The sequence below is a fragment of the Diceros bicornis genome, chromosome 33 (genome assembly GCF_020826845.1).
Source record: "Diceros bicornis minor isolate mBicDic1 chromosome 33, mDicBic1.mat.cur, whole genome shotgun sequence".
Lineage (NCBI taxonomy): Eukaryota > Metazoa > Chordata > Mammalia > Perissodactyla > Rhinocerotidae > Diceros > Diceros bicornis.
In genome coordinates, this window is record NC_080772.1 from 30,799,186 (window position 1) to 30,818,516 (window position 19,331).

The window sequence follows — 19,331 nt, forward strand, 5'->3', positions numbered from 1 at the left end:
CTCAATCAGTACTAATTAAGGATCTAATTATACCTATTTAATAGCTAATTTGCATTTTAAAAAGGAACACAAAGCATTCTATTTTAGGTCCAAAATTAAGGTTCTGAATTAAAACTTTACAAGAAACCTAACTGTAGTATATTTATGGAAAAATCTTTTCTTAAAAATTAAAAAAGCTAAAAACAAAGCATTATATTTTCAAGTATAGGACTACGTTGAATCTGACTGATTCCTAATTTACCAAATAAAAGAAAAATGGATACATATAAACAGAGACATCTATAAGTGTCATTTATTGGCACATAAAGTGCTTTTCAATTATTATATGCTGTGGTTTTTAAAATAGGGGAGCTCTGAAACACTCCTTTTGAACAATTCTCTTGTTCAATTAGCCTAGTGTTTAGACTCTCGGGTCAATGAACTTGTACCGTACACACTGTTGGACGTAGTACTAGAACCAAGGCCTCCTGCCCTCCACTCCCATGTTCTTCCTGATACCTGCCCTGCTCAACTTCCCTGCACATGCATAGCCAAAAACTATCGTATCTCCTCCCTACCATTTTATCCTCTAAAATTTAATAAAGCACTTTTAGAGGAATGTAGAAAAAGAACAGGGAAGTAGACGGAGAACCAAGAAAATGAAAGTAGTATATGACAATTTCAGAGAAGGGAATAGCCAATAGTGTTGAATACTACAGCGCTTGAGCAAAATTGTTGGGCAGGTGACCAGAAGGTCACTGATGAACTAGCACAACGGCGACGGCAGAGCCAGGTGGGCTGAACTGAGGAATGAATGGAAATTTAGAAAACAAGGGCAATTTTCAGGACAGGGAGGAAGAGAACAATAGTTTGAAGGGGAAACAAGGTAAAATGTTCCAGATTTTATCAAATTCTCTAGAAAAGATGATACAGAGGAAATTTAAGGTAGAGAATAGGAATCCAGGGAGTAATAGGTTGAATCAAATGAAATTTCAGATATTCAACTACTTTTTACTTAAAAAACAGCAATTTTATGTGGATCAAACTAATGTATGAACTTGACTTCAATAAAGAAGGAGTTAGGTTATCTGCTAAGGAGGTGGAAGGGAGGAACAAAAGGCCTAAGAGTGAAAAAGGTAAAGTAATAAGAAATCTACTAGAAACAAATGAAAGAATTCTGAGAACTCTGGTTGAAGTTGGATAATATGAACCTATACTGAATACACCTGGTCAGGTTACACTACTTCTCCAAAAGGATCCCATTTGCTATTTTTACATTTGCATTTCACTTCTAGAAATACAGCTATTCTGCTCTAATACGATGCCTGAATCTGAACACTGCAAGATGTCTTCAAGTGAGTCACTGGCGCTTAATGGGGCACAAACACAAATCTGCACTCATGCTGTTGCCTTTGCCTTTTGGTGTTTTGTTTTGTTTTTGCTGATACATGCAAAAGATATACAAACTTAGAGCCCAATGTGAAGTTACTAACTCCAGGTCTACTGTTATTCTACAGCTTAATTTCTCATAGATCCAATCCCATATGGCACATATCTACACAATAACCACATGTCTAAAACAGAGCTGCACATCCTGCCCTAGGAACAGCTCCTCTACCCAACTTCCTTACTGCTGTGACTTCTATTTTTCAAGTCACCTGGGCTGGAAAACTCAAGCACCAGTCACCAAATCCTATCAGTCATTTCTTTGAACAGTCTCTCCTGGCTTTCCTCTCCCATCTCTTCTCGCTCTAGTCCAGCCCCTGATCAGCTCCTGCCTGGTTTACTATGACAGTCTCAGAACTGGCCTTGCTGCGTCCATTCCAGCTCACACATCACTACTAACGTAATCGTCCAAAAATACCAATCCCCAAATCCCACTCCTCTGTCTCTCCACTGTCATAATTTTTCAGCCTAAAATTCAGAATTTTCTATAAGGATCCTTTCCTATCTAGCAAAGCAAATATTTCATTACTCCCTAAAACTTCATCTAAGCAAGGGATTTTGACCACTGCGGTGGTTTTAAAATGCATACTTATATTTTGTACACACCTCCCTCTAAAAGGTAGAGACTAATTCCCCTCCCCTGGATTGTGGGCTGGGCTAAGTGACTTGCCTCCAATGAACAGAGTATGGCAGAAGTCATAATATGTGACTGGGTCATAAAAGACACCACAGCCACCTCAAGCTCTCTAGTTTAGATTATTCACTCTGGGGAAAGCTAACTGCTATGCTGTAAAGACACTCAAGCAGCCCTATGGAGAAGTCCATGTGATGAGGAACCGAGGCCTCCTGCCAACACCCAACACTAACTTGCCAGGCATGCATGGGAGCCACCTTAGAAGCAAATCCTCCAGCCCCAGTCCAGCCTTCAGATGTTTGCAGCCCTGGCTAATATTTGAACTGAACCTCATGAGGGACTCTGAGCCAGAACTATCCAACCAAGACACTGCTGGATCCCTGACCCACAGCAATTGTGTGAGATAAGAAGTGCTTATTGTTTTAACCACCAAGTTTTGGAGTAACATGTTACACAGACGTAGATAACTAATACAATTCCACGAGGCTTATTCTCAATTCTGTTCCATTGCTCACGCTGTTTCTCCCACACTTGTCTTCTCATTATCCATCTCCCAACATCCCTTCCCCTATCCTTGAGAATCTAGCTAAAGTCCCATCTCCTTGAGGAGGCCCTTTTTTTGTTTGTTTATGAAACCGCTTCAACTTCCGTTTCTCTACCTTCTCCTTTGAACACTTCTATGCTTGACCACATCATTCGTTCAGGCATTTATTCATACATTCCTTTGTGTTACTGTGCTCTATGTATCTTTCCTTCTAAAGATGTTATACATTCTTCTAAACTGCATTCAGCACACTGTAACTAAGATACTCAATAAATATTTGCTGAGAAAATTAATAAATCACACCTAAACACACAGTACCCTGGAAGTGTATTTGATTAGTATAAAGTAGTGGTTAACAATATGGACTTAGTGCTACATTGTCTCAGGTCTGCTTACTTACTAGCTGCAGTCCTTGGGTAAGTTTCTTAAAATCTCTGTAAGCCTTTCTTCAGTGTTTTTTAATGAGGATTCTAAGAGCATCTACCTTAGTATAACAAAAAGATTAAAGAAAATAATACATGCAAATCTCTTAGCAAAGGGAGGCAGAGAGAGTGCTCAACAAATGTTAGCTATTACTGTTCTTATTACATATAAATTACAAAATACATTCTGAAATTATGGGTCTCTGAAAGTCTCTAGATGTTATCAAGTGACGATCTAAGTTAATACAAAATTCTACAAACTAAAATAGAACTCATACTTTCTATTAAGATAGCTTTTAATTTTTCTAAAATCCACTCAAGTCAACAGAACTACAGCCTGAACCAATTGCAGGCATGCAGCCTTGACTTTTTCTGCTTTTTGTCCTATTAAGATATTAACTTCAAAGCTTTTGTGGGAACACTTAATTGCTTGCATTCCTTAACAAGCAGACACCATAGTAGTTTCCAGATTCACTTTTAACCTTTACAGTCCTGGAAAGGCATATAAGGCAAACTTACTAGACATCCAAATTTACACAATCTCTGGACTGATATAGCTGTACCTATGTGAATACGTTACACGAAGAAAATCAGTTTTGCAAATCAATCAAAATAGAATCCAACAGAACAAATCAACCCAATAAAACACTGCTATATGTCCAAGGGGGAAAAAAAACCTCTGATGCTATTCAGTCTGAATTACATGTGTTTCATAAACTCAGAACATTTCTGGGATTATATTTTATAATTTCTACATATTCTCAAGGTTTCTTATTAAAAAGTTAAATTTAATAGATGTTCTTTTATCCTAAAAAATAATCAGAGATCTGTTAAAGAAAATCTACTACAGTCATACACTGTATAACACCATTTCCGTCAACAACGGACTGCAGACACAACAGTGGTCCCATAAAATTAATACCATATAGCCTAGGTGTGTAGTAGCTATACCATCCAGTTTTGTGTAAGTAGGCTCTATGACGTTCATACAACAACAAAATCGCATAAGGACCCATTTCTCAGAACATATCCTGTTAAGTGATGTACAACTGTAGAATGATTTTCAATCACCAATGTATTTAAAAACATGCATACTTTTAAATTGAGCACTGTGTCCTCTGGAATCAAAAGAACCACTTAATTCAAATTCTTATTTTCTCTTTTCTCCCATCAATACATCTTGAAAACTTTAGTTTTTGAAACATTCAATATCCATCCCACTCTTTATTTGACCCTATATATCGCACAACTTGAAACAGAAACAAAGACTGGGAAATTAGCTTGTAAACATTCCACCTTAGTGTCAAACAAAAGTACAAATAATATTCAATGCACGTGCTAGTTATCTTAGAACTGCCAATCATGCTTGTTTTGAAACTCCTTGATTTTTCAGAGCTGTCAATCATGTGTGTTGTCTTAGAGACGCCAGTGTAGAAATAATGCTTTAAAAGATGCAATCCTCATTAACACATTAATAAATGGACTTTACTTGTAAAACTAGACCTCAGGATTTTACAGGAATGTATACAATTCTTGAAAAATCAAAATTAAAATGTAACTTTGAAACGAAAAGATTTGGAGAATTTGGCTCTTTTTTTTTTTTTTTTGTGAGTGAGATCAGCCCTGAGCTAACATCAGATGCCAATCCTCCTCTTTTTGCTGAGGAAGACTGGCCCTGGGCTAACATCCGTGCCCATCTTCCTCTACTTTATACGGGCTGCCGCCGCAGCATGGCCTGACAAGCCGTGCGTCAGTGCGCGCCCGGGATCTGAACCCGCGAACCCCGGGCCACCGAAGCGGAGCGTGCGCACTTAACCGCTCGTGCACAACCAGGCTGGCCCAAGAATTTGGCTCTTTAACCAAACAATAAGCATAGTTTAACCACACAGATTTTATATTTCAGTAAAACGAGAAATGTTTCTTAACTGATACTAATCGAAAGCATTATGACCATAAGTGGGAATGAGAGAATCAAACTAATCTAAATCTGAGCATATTAATTTTTATTTTTGAAGCAGGAAATATATATAATACATTCCCCTTCTCCACTGCTCAATACAACCCAACTTACTATCTACCTAGTCATTCAAGTCTCACATCAAACATCATTCGAAACTTTTCCCTCTACCTCACAACACACGATTACTCAGTCACCAAGCCCTGTTTCTTCTATCTCCTAAATTACTAATAAAAGTGTCCCTTCCTGACCCTCAGATTTAATTCACATTCTCATCATTTCTTTCCAGAAGCTTCCTTACTAGCATCCCTAACTCCAGTTTCATTCTTCCAATACATGATCCACACCACTGCCAGAATGATCTCACTGAAACACAAATCTGGTCCATGTTACCTGCTACAATATTTTAATGGCTCTTTACCCCTTTCAGAATAAAGCCCCAATTTTTCAGAATGGCATATAAATCCCTTGAACATCTGGTTCCTGCCCATCGCCCCACTCTCCCATCACTCCTCTTAAACTTAGGCCAATTAAGACACCTGAGTTCCCAGAAAAGCCAGGCTCTCTCTCACTTAAAACTTTTGCAAGTGCAGCTTCCTCTCATTTTATGCACTTTTTACCTCCTAACCATCTTTTACAACTGAATTTCAATTGTTAATTCCTCTGCGAAACCTTCTCTGACACAAGCTGACTAAATCATCAATCTCCTCTTCTTCATTTCTGTAGAATACAGTAAATAGAACTTATACAGTGTTATATATATTGGTTTATGTCTCTAGCTCTCTGACTAAATCATCAACTCCCTGAAGGCACGGGGAGTTGTCTTTAATCTGTACATCCCTAGCGTTAAACACAGAGGTAGTACATAAGAGCTACTTACTAAATGTTTGCTGACTGAGTGAAAAGTCATACCATGGCCCAGTTTATTTTTTAAAAAATTAATAAAATCAGCAGCTTAATTCTTGGTGGTTGCCATGAGGTTTACATATAACAACTTATATTTATAAGTCTATTTGAAGTTGATAACAACTTAAGTTTGAACACATTCTAAAGCTCTACATTTTTACTCTCCACTCCCCATGTTTTATGTCTTTGATGCCACATTTTACATCTTCTTATCTTATATATCATTTAACTAATTATTGTAATTACAGTTATTTTTACTACTTTTGCCTTTTAACCTTCATACTAGCATTATAAGTGAGTAATCCATTAGCTTTACCACATATTTACCTTTACCAGTGAGATTTATACTTTCCTGTGTTTTCTTGTTACTACTTAGCACCCCTTCTTTTCAGCTTAAAGAAGTCCCTTTACCATTTCCTGTAAGGCTGGGTTAGTGGTAATGAACTCCTTTAGCTTTTGCTTGTCTGGAAAACTCTTTATCTCTCCTTCAATTCTGAATGATAACTTTGCTGGGTAGAGTATTCTTGGTTGGAAGTTTTTCTCTTTAGCACTTTTACTATATTGTGCCACTCCCTTCAGGCCTGCAAAGTTTCTGCTGAAAAATCTGCTAATAGTCTTATGCAGTGGTGGTGGTGCTGGGGAGTCCTTTGTATGTAACAAGCTGTTTTTCTCTTGCTGCTTTTAAGATTCTCCCCTTGTCTTTAACTTTTGACATGTTAATTATAATGTGGGGCTCTTTGGGTTCATCTTATTTGGAACTCCCTGGGCTTTCCAGATCTGTATGTCTGTTTCTTTCCCTAGGCTAGGGAAGTTTTCAGCCATTATTTCTTCAAGTAAGTTTTCTGCCCTTTTCTCTCTCTCTTCTCCTGGGACTCCTATAATGTGAATGTTAGTCTGCTTGATGTTGTTTCCCTAAGTCCCTTAAGCTATCTTCACCTTTTTTCATTCTTTTCTCTTTATGCTGCTCTGATTGAGTGAGTTCCTCTGCCCTGTCTTCGAGTTCACGGATCCTTTCTTCCGCTTCATCTAGTCTGCTGTTGAACCCCTCTAGTGTATTTTTCAGTTCAGTTATTGTATTCTTCAGCTCTATGACTTCTGTTTGGTACTTTCTTATATTTTCTATCACTTTTTTGAAGTTCTCACTGTGTTTATCCATTCTTCTCCTGAGTTCAGTGAGCATCTTAATGACCATTACTTTGAACTCTTTATCAGATTAATTACTTATCTCCTGTTCATTAAGGTTTTTTCTGAGATTTTATCTTTTACTATTTTGAACATATTCCTCTGTTCATTTTGCTTGATTCTCTGTGTTGCTTTCTATGTATTAGATGAAACAGCCACCTCTCCCAGTTTTGAAGGGTTGGCCTTGTGTAGTAGATGAATCTTATCATTCAACACTGCCCTAGCTCTTAGTTTTCTCTCAAACCTTTGTGATTGTCCAAGTAGCCTATTTAATTTTTTTTTTTTTTTGCTGAGGAAGTTTCACCCTGAGCTAACATCTGTTGCCAATCTTCCACTTTTTGCTTGAGGAAGATTCGCCCTGAGCTAATACCTGTGCCAATCATCCTCTACTTCTTATGTGGGTAACCGCCGCAGCACAGCTGCCAACAAGTGGTGTAGATCTGCACCTGGGAACTGAACTGAACCTGGGCCACCAAAGCAAAGTGTGCTAAACTTAACCACTAGGCCACGGGGCCAGCCCCATAGCCTATTTAATTTTTAACAGCTCCCAGTAGTTGAGGGTGTGCCAGGACCTGTCAGTGTCCCAAAGGAGAGGAGCTCAGCCAGCTCCTAGATTCAGGCTGATTGGAAGCCAGATCCCCAGGCAGCAGCTTTTAAAGTATGCAAATATATGCAGTCCTAGGGGACCGCAAGTGTAAGCCCCACTGGCCACCAGCGCCAGGCAATCTGGGGGTGTCCCCCGGGTAGCAGTCGCAAACATCAGGGCTCCAGACAAGTGTATAAGCTCCTTTCTGGGAGATACCAGTGAGCTGCAGCGAGGCAGAAGGAGAGTACTTAGATGGCATCCCCCAGCCTACGTTCCCTGACAGCACATCCACAGTCCCTAGATATGTGCCAAACCTGAAGTCTGCTCCTCAGGCCAAAGCTCTAGGACAAGCAAGTAGGCCTCTTTCACAGAAAGATTCAGGGTGTGCTTCAGTCTGCAGGGCCCTGGGGGTGGTTGCCTGCCAAGAACTGCCTCTCTAATTGTACAGTCCTGTGGGGCCCTGGAATGCAAGCCCCCCTGGCCACCAGAGCCAGGTGATCCACAAGTATCCCTTGCATGGCAGCCACGAAAATCAGGGTACCAGACATAAAACTGTGGCACCCAGACACGTATAAGAGCTCCCCTCTGAGAGATGCTGGCACTCTGGAGCACGGAAGAGGGAGAGCACAAAGATAGTGCCAGCCATCTGAGGTCTCAGGAAAGGTTTACAGTCAGCCCTTAGATATGTTAAATTGGAAGCCTACCCCTCAGGCTGCAGTGCTGTGGGACCACAAGTGTAAGCCCCACTGGCCACCAGAGCCGGGTGAAGTTAAGCTTATAGGCCTCTTTCATAGAAAGACTGAGCTCCTGGGTCTGTAACCTCCTGCTGTGCCCTGGGGGTGGTAGCTGTTTAAGAATTCTTTCTCCATTGATTACAATCTTGTGGGACCTGCGAGCATAAGCCCCAGTGGCCACCAGAGCCAGGTGATGCAGATGTGTCCCCTGGCAGCAGCACAAAAATCAGGGCACCAGACAAAGGTGTAAGCTCCCTTCTGGAAGATAGTGGCAAAGCAGCTTAATCCTTGAAACTGATAAATGTATTATAAGTATATTCCAAGCTGACCAACCGAATCAATGCCACAAAGAAAGTTTTTGGACTTAAGAATGTTCTTAAGGAATTTATTTACTCATTTACTTACAAACTCACTGTAAGAACTGGCACCATCTCAAATAGTATTTGAGATCCAGTAATCTCATCTTATTTTTGCTACTGTTCCTACTGGAGGTGTTAAAGTCTCAACCACGATGGCTACCCATGTACAAAACACTCAACACCTTGACTGGTTCAGCAAACACTGTTCTGATATGTGAGAATCCCTATCAAGGGCATCGGTGAATAGGCAGTCAACACAGGCAAACCCCAACCCAGTCACACTTCACTTATCAGGAAGTTAGTTATCTGGTGACATCAAGTCTCCACAGAACCCAGTGAGAATTAAGCAGAGGAGTTTAGGAGCTGTCAAAATACATGTTGAAGTCCGTGTACTGCAGTACATGCACTTTATGTAGAGAAGAGGCTGCGAGGTCTTTACTCAAACACTAGTTGTTCTTATTCTAAACAGAACAAATCTGGTGACCAATTTCCCACGCATCAGCGTATTAGGAGAAGAGAATTGAGAGGTCTAAGCAAGCTAAAAAAAAGCAGACACAGGCACAACAGCAAGAAAAGAAAGATGACACCCAAAGGTAAGACACTAAAACTACAGAACTGGGGGGTACATGGTTAAGGAGCAATACTTCTATATATTTGAATTATGATAAAATACAGAAATTAATGTTTATAATTATGACCCCGGGTCATCAAAAACAAAGATTAAAGAAAACAGGTTAAACTACTTTAGGTCTAACAAGGGTCAAAGAAAGTAGATGACAGAGTTTATAAAAAGAAACAAAGAAATAAAAATTAAGTATTACATGTATAAAGAGTCAACTTTCTACTATTTACGGAATAAACTTTTTTGAAATAGATCATCCCCAAATAACACCTAGACTAGCATGTTAACCCTAAGTTACTAATCACTGCCAGACATTAACCAGTTCTGTGACTATCGGTAACTCACGGCCTTCTTTTATCAGACAGCTAGTTGTTAAACATTTCCTCACAGATCACTGATCTGAGAAAATGTGTATTTCTGTTAAGTTTGTCAGGTCCTATTCAGATTCAAGTAGAATGAGCTCACGTCTCCTACTTGGGTGAGCCCAGTTTTCAACTGGACCTTTGGATATCCAGAGCTCTCAGGAGAGAGGCAACCCATTCTCATAACTGCTCTCTTCAGTCTAGAATAGACTCTTTCCCTATTCATTTCTACAATGTGACTCATTTTTAAACACCACAAACTTCTTAATCACTGTAATCTATCCTACCTAAGACACCACTGATTACTAGATTCACTGTTATTTTATGCACTATTAAAAAGAAAACACATTGCCAATTAAATTGATACACCATCAATTGTAAGATGCATCCTGATAGCAGAAATATTAAAATCTATAAAGTGTACACTTTAAAAATTGATGGAAAAAAATCATTTCCATCATGTTTACTATTGTTTTCAATCTCGGAATCTTAGTTCAACATCTCCTTTCACTCTTGATAGTCTGCTCCTAAATCTCCCACCTTCGTGGTTTCCCCAGTGCATATTTATATTCATAAATATCTTTATCTGCACAGCCTATAAATAGAATGAACTCTGTTTATATGAAATCATATAAGAAAAATAATAATCCTGAGAATAGATGTAAAATAATAAGGAAAGAAAATAATACAGCATCAGAATTTGGTGGAGTAAGAGAAAGGAGCAGGAAGAAGCAGAAAGAGGAGGCTTCTCTGAGAAGCGGAAAGAGACTGTGGACCAGTGGGCAAATGGTAAATGAGGGGCAAAAAAGGGTACAGGTAAAGTGGCCTGAACAGCATGTATTACTACAAAGCTAGCTTTTACGTTCTGGTGTGGAATGGCTTATCATCAGGATGAACATGCACACCTTCCCCAAAACTGCTCTTACTGCTTTGAGAAGACACGAATATGGCCTAACTTGACTAACAAAGTATCTTTTAAGCACTTCAGATTTTTCTTCTAATAGCATTATCAAAAGAAATAAGTATATTTTCTGCCTTTTCAAAAGTCACCTAAGCGCAAAAATACTTGTGAGGTATCTCAACTTTTATGAACATTCTTAAAGCACTCGGAAATGATTCTACTTACTCTCCATCCACTTCTGGTCTTCTACAAACACAATGAAACTTGCCGCCAAAATCTATGTAAAGATCATTCTCCACAATGTGAAAGATTCGTCCAATGACCAGTTTATCCTTGGCAGGTCCCATCTGTGTAAGAGGAGAATGTCTCAGCATAGATGCAAAGGATTCCACATTTTTCGGAGAGCCCTAAATGTGAAAAGAGATATTTATATGCATATAATTCAATGTAAGGGTTTAATACGGTAGGTATAATAAAATCTTACAGGGGAAATTTTAAAAAGTCAGTTTGCTCTACATTTACATTGTATAGCAATAATAAAAAAAAATTTAAGGGGCCAGCCCAGTGGCATAGAGGTTAGGTTCGCATGCTCCACTTTAGCAGCCCAAGGTTCACAGGTTCGGATCCCGGCACAGACCTGCACACCACTCATCAAGCCATGCTGTGGCAGCGTCCCATATACAAAGTAGAAGAAGACTGGCAAGATGTTAGCTCAGGGCCAATCTTGCTCACCAAAAAAAAAAAGGAGATGAAAAAATTTAAGTGAAATTTTGCTTTAAAAAGCCAGGTGTGCTCTTCAATTTCCTCTTCCTCCCTTTCCTTCTTGAAGAGCAGCCAGATAAAAGCAGGCGTCTGCACTTGGTGCGGGATGGTGCAGATATGGTGGCCCAGAGTGGAATCTGGAAGCCAAGCAGGGAAAGGAGGGTGTCCTAGACAAGCTTCCCAGCACGGCCGAAGGGGAGCTGGCGGGGTGTCGGGGTCAGAGCAAGAGAGGAGGGCATCCAAGGAGACTGACTCTACTGCTAGCGCTGACCTTCAGGCCCAGCACCAACCATCTGCAAAAAGTGCCTTCCAATTCAGGTTTAGTGCGAGTGACTATTCTTTTAATACAAACTTAAACACGTGTTAGGATAAAAATGACTGAGGGTCCTTCAGTGAGCAGTCTGAACATGAGTTCTTGTTATGTAATATTTTTATTTTCTTTTAGAATTTTTTTTTGTAATATTTTTAAATGGCTTGACTTTGTTGTGATTTTCTTCTTTTTCCTAAAGTAAAATTTCAAAGGAAAAATAGCTTCTTTAATTGTTTTGTGCTGCTCATTTTATAGGAGTCTTTTCACATACTGAATTTACTTGAGGTATGACTGAATGTATAACGCAGGCTGATTACTTCTTTTTTTTTAACTTACAAAATTTCTTTCCAAACGTGCTTTTTCAGGATTCCATGAGAACAGATTTGTGCCTTCTACTCATCTTTAATTTGTGTGTGGTGTGTGCACGCTTTGGCTCAAACCGGAAACACTAAGTTTCTGTTTGTGAGAGCTAATCACAGAGGCACATTAACAATTTGATCTGACTACCTACATCCTGTATTTGGAATGAGTTTTACATTTGTTATTCAAAGGAGAATTATTAAGAGTTTGATAGTATACTTTAAAAACTACAAAACTATATTTATGACTTAGTTTTAATCATGTGGTACTCCAAGAATTACAAACTCAAATGCCAGGCCGGGTGGGGGTTGGTGAGTAGAAGCATATATGCCAGTGGAAAAGACACAGCCACCACTCAGCTCCAGCTGAACCTATAATTCAAGTCCAGTGTTGCCACATCTTTTGATTTTCCAAGAAAAACCAGAAATCCATACACTAATGTAAAATTTCCAATTTTTAAATGTTTATATGTTGAAAAAAAGTCTTTCATTTTATAAATCTGGCAAAACATATTTTGGCCCACGGACCAAAAAGTTCATGACTTTTGCTTCAAGAAAAAAGGTCAAAACACTTAGCTGATGCCAAGCCCCTTAGAAGCTGGAAGGAGATACGGTGATGGATTTGTTTCCGTGGGTTCACACACATTGGGAAGGAATACTTCGCACGTAAGGGTCGATCTAAACCAAAGACAAGTTAGTAGACCTAGATGCCAGATAGAGCTGAAAAGGTAGCCAGGAATATTGTACTTTAACCATAATACTAATTTTATAACTCCACACAGTATAATATTAAAGGTCTTTAAACAAGGACCTTCAAAAAAATAGTTCTTTCTTGCAGAGAGCCAAGAAAGAATTCAGGCTACAGGCTCAACACAGACACAGCTATGAACTGCCCCCTACAGGTAACACAAAGAAAGGAACACTAAGCTGTCAGCGACAGGAGCAGCTACTAGGATCCTTAGCTGGAAGCCACTATGCCATCCACACCAGTTGCCACCAGAGCAGCAGGAAGAGCACTGCTCAAGGGAAGAAGCGACTGTCAGCTTGGGGGCCTCGTCTGCTTGCAACAGGGAGAGTCCTTCCCACTTTTCGCTATGACCTGCTTTCCCATTACCCCACATCTGTGGCTGATATCTACTCTTCTTCTACCCTGCTTTTTTTTTTCTTCTTTTGGGCAGACTTTCAATTGTAGCCATCATCTCATTAAAAAAGCATTAGATGAGAGGAAGATCCAGTAGTCAATCTAACAGTTGAGCATTTATCGAAGACAATTCAGCCATCACTAGGGCCTGCTGTTAAAATAACATACTCTCCTTTATAATTGTGAAGAGACGTTTGAGCTAAGATTAATATGATAGCAAATGGTATTTCCCCCTAGGTTTTAGAAAATTCTTGAGTGTGCTCAACTATTTAATAAAAGCACTTGAAATTTTCGGTAAATCTGTTGTGAAATATTTATTACATTGTAAACTTTATGAAATTATGAATAATTATTTTTTAAAGAGATTTTTAAATCAAGTAGAAACAGAACGCTATTGCTTTCTGTTCCATTATTTTTGCCTTCACTTTGTTACATTTTACAATGGAAGTCAATGTGTTTTCAGTGAGTGAAGTGATATTACCACAAGCATACGACCCCCAGATTAACACCTGATTTTGTTTTTAAATGGTACGCTTACTGTACTTTTTGGAAACTACATCAAATAATCAGACAAAGCCCTCCTTCAAATCATAGCCTAGAACCATCTCTGAATTCCTCATTTACTTGTCAAATTACTTCTAAAAATAATAAATGTAGTAACTCCCTCAATCCATATTGACAACCAACATTGTCAGCTCTTCTTATGCTGATGCAGACTGCAGAGACTGTAGGCACACTGTCACCTGCTGGTGTATCGTGGAGCTCAGTGCCTACCCCTGGTTATGGAAAACGTTGCTATAAAGCTCATTTATAGAGCTGTCATAGGTAGAGCAGGTACCCTGAAGGTGACTGCTTCCCTCAATAACTGGTCATAGAGCTCAGATTTCCTAACTATTCTGTTATTCTGCTGTACTGTTTTCTCCCTTTGAAGCCTGAAAGTTGAACCAGACTGTCGACGTAGAATGGGAGAAGGTAAAGGGATTACAGATATAGGGACAGTCCCACTTTAACTCATTCATTCATCAAATGTGTGTTGAGTATTAAGTGCCTGTCACGTACCAGGTTCTGTTCTAGGCCTTGATATGAAAGTATGTGAAATGGTAGAGAAATAGAGAGTTAAACCAACATAACAACAGAGATTAGGGTCCAAAAAATTGCTGAAAACAATTGCTACCCTCACTTAGGTTGTAAAGAGTCTTATACCATAGGCTACATGGGTTAGACATTATCCTATAAACAGTGGAGAATCAAGAGGCTTCTCATTAATAGGGTGATGGTACTTGTTCTTTGTTTTAAAAAGAAAACTTTGGCAGCAGTAAGCAAGATGGACCAGAGACAGGAAAAGAAATGGAGAGAGGGCAAACTGTTGAGAAGTTCCTCCAATTAGCTAGGACAGAGATGACAGAGGGCCTACACTGAAGCAGCAGCCACAGGAATGAATATAGAAGAATGAATGGAGAGCTATTTACCAAATAGTACAGCAAGGACTTGATCATCAGTTGACTGTAGAAAGTAAGGGAAGAAGGGAGCCAGGGATGAGGCTGAAGAGCAGTGTTAGAAGAGAGTTAGTTAGTTTTGCACATACGAGGTTTGTGAGACCCATAAAACTTCAGAGAACACAGGCTATCTGGTAGGTAGTTAAAAATAACGGTGCACATATTTATATACAGTTACATAAATTTACACATTTACCAAGATAGTATATGGAGATATAAATCCCTCAAAAGAAATATATCAAATGCTAACCGTAGTAATTTCTGTATAGAACTATTTTTTCTTTATATTATTTACTATAGAAAATCTAGAACATAAAGAATATGTATTACTTTAATTTTTTAAATATATATTAAGCATATATACATATACTATACCAATCATGCATATGAGGACATTTAGAATATAGTTTGGAATCCTACCCAGCTTCCTCTTTTAATGCAAACAATAACAACAAAAATAATGAAATGATATATGTATTTTATATTAGTTAGCAAAAAAAATTTCGACATGCATCTTCTCTGACATAATTATAAAATGACTCCCTTCTATTAACCGTGCTGCAACAACTTCTGTTTCCTCAACCCTAACCAACAAGTTATGCTCATAACAATGTTCTTTTACGAAAATAAATGGATTAGTGGTTCAAGACGGCAGAGTAAATACTTACATTTATCTCTCTCCCTCCTGAAATCCCATTAAATGATGGTAAAAGAATGAATGAAAAAATTACAAACCCTCAATATTGAAGAGAATAGCATGGAGACAAAAAGCAGACGAGATTTCAACAGCTTTCTAGTGGACAGAAAGTATAGAGAAGAGTGGTAATTAATGAAGCAGAATGAAGGAAACTGTAGCTAATAACACATGCAGAAGGATGACGCTGTGAAAATAAGTCACTCTATTCTCAAGAATCCATAAAGGTGTGGGACTCAGTCATACAGGAATAAAAGAAAGCTGGGACAAGAAGAGAGGCTGAAAACAACAGGAATAATTAAAAGAATATATGCAGAGCAGTTAATTTTCTGTCAAGCACAAAATACCTGGCAGTGAGGCCAAGGGCACTACACCTAGTAATAAGGCATGTGTTGCCCTGGCAAATTATATACAATATAATTTTTTTCTCTTCTCTAAAAAAAAATTTTTTTTGAATACGTTGTCTAGAGAAGAATTAAAGTTTGGGATGGCTTGTTATGCAGCAACAGGTAACTTACACAAGCAGTAGAGACTCAAAATGACAGCTGTTCAGCAAGACAGGGTGGGCCTGGAGTAGGAGGCTCCTACAGGATGCTCTGAAGTCTGACTGCATGGCTCTACCACTTATAGTTCTGGGGCGGGGGCAGTACACCTAGACTCTGTGCTGCTCTTTACTCATCTGTAAAATGGGGTTATAATTATACCTATTTTACAAGGTTGCTGTGAGGATTAAATAAATACATGGCCATATGTGAAGCCCTCAAACAATGCCTGAAGTAGGGCAAGCACTCCCCAAAATGTAGCTTTTTGTGTGTGTGTGTGTGTGTGTGTGTGTGTGTGTGTGTGTGTGGAAGATCAGCCCTGAGCTAACATCCGTACTAATCCTCCTCTTTTTGCTGAGGAAGACCAGCTCTGAGCTAACATCCATTGCCAATCCTCCTCCTTTCTTTTTCCCCAAACCCCCCAGCAAACAGTTGTACGTCATAGTTGCACATCCTTCTAGTTGCTGTATGTGGGACATGGCCTCAGCATGGCCAGAGAAGCAGTGCGTCAGTGCGCGCCCGGGATCCGAACCCGGGCCGCCACGCACTTAACCGCCAAGCCACGGGGCCGGCCCCAAAATGTACCTTTTTAAAAAATTAATCAATTTCTTATAGACCCAGTCACCACCAAGTTTTATTGACAAACCTAGTAGTTTTCAACCAGAGTGATTTTGCGCCCCCTTCCCTCCTCCCCAGGGGACATTTGGCAATGTCTGGAGACACGTTTGATTGTCATGACTGGGGTTGCCACTGGAATCTATTACATGAGGGTCAGCTTTTAGACATCCTACAATGCATAGAACAGCCCCCACAGCAAAGCATTATCTGGTCTACAATGTCACTAGTGCCAAGGTTGAAAAATTCTGGACTAAGCGGACCCAGCAGCACACAACAGGCCAGGTCTAAGAGCAATGTCAGTTGCATTAAAGGAGATCCAGGATGGCAGGCAAGACAAAAGATTAAGGGAGTAAAAGGGTTCTGTACCTAATCCCAATGTTGAGAACGGGGGGGATTTCCCCTCACACCACCAAGCAATTCTGATACCGGCTGGGTCTCCTACAATTCAATTTAATTATGACACTATCTACTCGGGGAGAGCATCAGATTCCACTGGTTAAGGGCTCAGTCCCACAAGACTGCCCTCCACTTCAGATGCCAATCGCAAGCCCAGGTTGTCACTTGTGCTTCTGACCAACCAGCTATAGATTGGAGGTTCCAACAACCTCCTCCTTGGATTCGATTAATTTGCTAGAGGAGCTCATTGAACTCGGAGATACGTTTTACTTACTAGATTACCAGTTTATTATAAAAGGATATAACTCAGGAACAGATGTTCCTGCCAGATGGAAGACACGCATAGGGCGGGTATGAGGTAAGGGCATGCAGCTTCCATGCTCTCTCCCAGCGCACCACTTTACCCACATCTCCATGTGTTTATCAACCTGGAAGCTCTCCAAACCCAGTCTTTTTGGGTTTTTATGGAGGTTTCATTACTCAGACATGATTAATTAAATCATTAGCCATTGGCCACTGACTCAACCTCCAGCCCCTTCCCCCTCCCAGGAGGCCAGGGGTGGGAATGAAAGTTCTAACCCTCTAAGCACAGGTTGGGTCCCCAGGCAACCAGCACCCATCCTTAAGTTACCTAAGGGCTTTCCAAAAGTGCCTCATTAACATAAAAAAAGACGCCTTTATTGCTCTTATCACAGGAAAGTCCAAGACTTTTAGGAGCTCTATGTCAGGAACAGAGCTGGAGACCAAATATGTATTTCTTATAAACCACAGTATCACAGGGAGTGAGATTCTAGGATGTCAGAACGGTTGCCCAGTGGTTCCAGACTGAGTATGAAGGGAGGCAGACCCGGAAAAAAAGTAAATAGACTGGTAGATAAAGCTGTGATTAAAGAACAGCAGAACATGACAAGGGTAAAACTGTGGTCCAAGAAAGGGCTTAGGAATTTGAGAACTTGAAGATAAGATCGTTCCAAGCAATAATGATATACAAATTATGGTATATCTGCAACTGAAGGTGAAGGATGTAAATTATGTTAAAAATTTAATATGTTAACACCTTAAGGGGCAGTTGGGGCGAGTCTTCTATGAATAGAGTCTATCGATCCCAACTGACTCTGTTCGCGGAAGACTCACCCTAAACTGTTCAGAGAAAATTGAGAACAAGGGAGTGCTACAGAGGGATAAGTTTGGGAGGGTCGGGGTGGAGGGGGCCCAGGTGGGGACATGTGTGTGCACCTTGATAGCTGTTTCGCGCCGTAGCAATTCGCGCCATAAAATGTAACTGTCTGAATGTTTTGAATTAACCAATCATGTAAAACCGCGCCAACCTTTTCCCGCTTTATGCTCCCAAATCCTATAAAAGAACTTGCCCCCTAAGGCTCGGGGTCGACCCCTCTGTCTCCTGCGAGGGACACGAGTCGACCCGGAGCTCCGTTCAATAAACCTCTTGCGTTTGCATCAAGTTCGGTCTTCTGTGTCTGTGGGCCCGCGTCATCCCGAGACCTGGTGAGTTGGGATTTCCCTCCCCTTCCCCTTGGAAATCCAACATTTGGGGGCTCGTCCGGGATCCACGCGGTAACCCCAGACTCCGAAGACCCCTTGGAGGTAGGCCTGAGTGACTGAGTGTGTGAGTGTGTGCGGCGCCGCAAAGTATTGTTTTATTGTTTTGGTTTCAGTATCGGGCAGCCGCCGCTTCGGGCCGTGAGGACCGAACGGCTGCAGTGGCAGACGTGCTAGGGACTGCAGGCTGCAACCCTGGGGGACGCCCCAAGGGATAAGGGGAGTCAGGAAAGCCTGACCAACCCCCCTTCCAGGTGGGAAAAGGAGCGATACCTTTTCCCGGGGAGGACTCGGAAACCCCTCCCGTCTGAAGCCGCCTTCGGCTGGCTTGTAGAGACGCCTTCCGGGCAGGGTTGTCTGTGTTTTAGTGTGTCTTTAGTGTTTATTGTTCTGTTTTTGTTCGTTACGTGGACTTCCTTTGACGGGATGGGACAGACTGTGACGACCCCCCTTTCCTTGACCCTAGACCACTAGACTGAAGTGCGAGCGAGAGCGCACGACTTATTGGTAGAAATAAAGAAAGGGCGCTGGCAGACTTTTTGCACCTCTGAGTGGCCCTCCCTCAATGTGGGTTGGCCCCCTGAGGGGACGTTTAATCTAACTATTATCCTCGCGGTGAGGGCTATTGTTTTCCGGTGAGGGCTATTGTTTTCCAGGAGAGACCGGGGTCCCATCCTGACCAACGACCATATATTACAGTGTGGCAGGATCTGGTGCAGAACCCACTCCCGTGGGTTAAGCCACGGGTAAAAGCAAAAAAACTAAGCCCCCGAGTCCTGGCGCTGCAGGATGCGGAGACACGGCAAAAATCGAAATCAA

The 19,331-nt window shown here is 40.6% G+C and overlaps 1 protein-coding gene across 2 annotated transcripts in view; it reads right to left on the bottom strand.

The window, feature by feature from the left end:
* Positions 1–19,331, bottom strand: part of TPD52 (tumor protein D52) — a 233,378-nt gene that overhangs the window by 74,637 nt on the left and 139,410 nt on the right. For both annotated transcript variants that reach the window (XM_058528932.1, XM_058528929.1), the window contains one exon: positions 10,860–11,041. In XM_058528932.1, coding sequence (XP_058384915.1) covers positions 10,860–11,041 — 182 coding nt within the window. The remainder of the gene's footprint in view (positions 1–10,859; positions 11,042–19,331) is intronic.